Below are 2,795 nucleotides of genomic sequence, written 5' to 3'. Positions count from 1 at the left end.
AAGGAGGGGGAGGGGGAGGAAATGAGGAGGAGGAAGAGGAGGAGGAGGAGGTAATGGCAGGAGAGGAGGGGGGAGGAGGGGGAGGAGAGGCTGCAGTGGTGGTGGTGGTGGTGGGAGGAGGAGGAGTTATGGGCGATGGAGGAGAGGTTTTGGAGGGAGGAGGAGGAGAAGGTGGAGGGGGGGAAGAAGAAGGAGAAGAAGAAGAAGGAGGAGAAGGGGCATTAGGAGCATTAGGAGCATTAGGAGCATTAGGTGGAGATGGAGTTGAAAGAGGAGGAGGAGGAGGAGACTGTGTGGGCGGAGGGGAAGAAGGATCGGAGGGAGGAGGAGGAGGAGGAGGAGGCGAGGAATCGATGGGAGAAGGAGAGGAAGGAGGAGGTGGGGTTACTGTGGGAGGAAGAACAGCATCAGGAGGAGGAGGAGAAGCAGTTGGGGGCGGCGATGAAGGAGGATCTGAAGGAGGAGGAGGAGTAGTAGTGGGGGGTTGAACGACTGGTGGTGGAGGCGATGGCGATGGCGATGGCGAGGTGGGAGGAGGTGCAGGCGGAGACTGGAGAGGCGGCGGCGGAGGAGGAGAAGAAGAAGAAGGAGAAGGAACGGCGGCAGGAGGCGATGGAGGCGATGGAGAAGGTGCAGACATCTCTCTGTTCTCTCTGTTCTCTCTCTCTCTGTTCTCTCTCTCTCTCTGTTCTCTCTGTGTTCTCTGTGTGTTCTCTTGGTCTTTGGTCTTCTGGCTGAAGGCTGAGAGACAGAGAGACAGAGACAGTGAGAGATGGAGAGAATTTGAGTTTGTGTTCTGTTTTTCCTCTGTTTTTCTTTTTGCTCTGTTTTTTGCCTCCTGTTTTTTCCTCTCTTTATGTTTTGTGCTCTGTTTTTCTGCCCTGTTCTTTTTTTGCTCTGTTTTTCTCCTCTGTTTTTTGCCCTGTTTTTTTGCTCTGTTTGAACTTTGATTTTATTTTTTATTTTTTATTTTTTATTTTTTATTTTCGGGGGGGGGGGGGGGAGATAGTCAAACTAAGACGCGGTTTTATGAATCCAATCCAATACATACATACATACATACATACATACATACACAAAAAAGGAAGACATTCCTTCCAAATCCAACACATACTTACTTTATACTACTACTACACAAAGAAGAAGAAGAAGAAGAAGAAGAAGGAGGAGGAGGAGGAGGAGGAGGAGGTACCTACCATTACCATTACCATTACCATTACACTCAACATAACATTTACCACTCTTAGCCAAGCAAACTAAGTTTGTCAAAAGCCTTCTTCGCTTGCCTAACATCTCCTCCTCACTTTACGAGCACATGCACAGCTTCCTTCCTTATCTTCGTTGCATCCTCCCTCTCTCGCCTCTCTAATACGTTACATGTATGCGCTTTCACACTCTTATGATTCAACACAACCTTTTTCGTCGTGTTTCGGCTCGGCTCAATGCCATCCATGTAGCCCTATTTGATATGCGATATCGTAATTCATACTTGTCTTTTCAAGTTTACCTTGTAATCTCATGTTTTATCTTCTTCTTCTTCTTCTTCTTCTTTTTAAGGAACGACCCGTCGGGGGAAGTGTAACAGTGTTTCTCCTTATAGTTGTTGTTGTCAAGGAGTCGGTTCCATAGGCTCGACAGGGAAAAGTTCTCGGTTAGGCTCTCCTCAAGGAGAACGAACACCTTTGTGTCCTCATGGAACTTGTGGTGTCGCTCATTCTATGTAAACCCAAGGGAATCATCTCTCCACTTGCCACTTCCCTTTTCTCAACGTATTCAGAGTGGCAAACATTGGCGAAATAAGGATCCGTACCTTTTGGTCACACAGATGAAACTATCTAAATTGTCTCCAAACCAACTCGAAACCAAAATGGATGGTTCTAGATGTACTACCAATACATCCGCTTAATTAAAAAATAAAGCTTCAATGATAATCTCATTATATCCGCAACCTAGTGGTCTTCAAATTTAACAAGCAAATGCCCAAGTTTCAACAAAACCAAGCAACTAGGCCTACCAAAAATTTTGCCGAGTGATCAAAGTTGAACCCACATATTTGGATCTCGGAGAGCAATTTGCCTTGTCATTGGATGACAACACTCAACTTAAGTCTAGAGTTTAGTATTGACCACGAAATGATAGACCAAAGAGTTCTATCATGTGGAGCCCAGGCCCCACAAAACAAAAGTCAAGCCATTCTCTTGTGTAAGAGCTTAACATGATAGAACCCAAAGAGTTTTATCATGTGAACTCAACACTATACAACTCGACAAAGAGTGAGAAAGGAAGGAATAGGGGAGTAGCAACTGCCAACAAGTGTTATTGCAGCATTGTTGTTGTTGTAGGCCACATTGTTACATGTAGTAGACGATAACACTGACACTTCCCCTGACCCTAGGCTAAACAATTTTTTTTCTTCCCCTTTACCTCTTATCCCAATGGCTCTAAACTACTAATGTACAAAAAGGGAGGGGGGCTTTATGTTCCCCAAATACCCCTCAATCACAATAAAATATACCTATACACCACCTATTTCCTAAAGTCTACCCTTCTCTCCTATGAACTATAAAGCCTATACTACACACTTGGATTAGGGCTACACAAGCAAATATAAACACATGGAAATACAAATTTTTGCACACATATATATGCACAAATACATCATATCTCACACACACTAACTCACATCTATAAATAAAAATGCACAAATGCATATCGGCATGCACACATCCCTTCAAGTATAAACGTGCAAAAACACATATATAAGCATGTCGACTGCACTTACAAATTTCACAAGC

At 44.3% G+C, this 2,795-nt stretch overlaps 1 protein-coding gene across 1 annotated transcript; it reads right to left on the bottom strand.

Annotated features, from left to right (window-relative positions):
• Nucleotides 1-58: 58 nt before the first annotated feature.
• On the bottom strand, nt 59-871 carry LOC147848613 (uncharacterized; the record flags this gene model as incomplete). Its single annotated transcript, XM_087338316.1, has 1 exon — nt 59-871. A coding segment is annotated over exon 1 (582 nt), but the record flags the coding sequence as incomplete, so codon positions are not given.
• Nucleotides 872-2,795: the final 1,924 nt, after the last annotated feature.

The sequence above is a fragment of the Azolla caroliniana genome, unplaced genomic scaffold (genome assembly GCF_043228905.1).
Source record: "Azolla caroliniana isolate FFs.n. ecotype wild unplaced genomic scaffold, voAzoCaro1.0.p SCAF_299, whole genome shotgun sequence".
In the NCBI taxonomy this organism is placed as follows: Eukaryota; Viridiplantae; Streptophyta; class Polypodiopsida; order Salviniales; family Salviniaceae; genus Azolla; species Azolla caroliniana.
The sequence above is the reverse complement of the archived record's forward strand: the minus strand, read 5'-3'. Positions and strand labels throughout refer to the sequence as shown.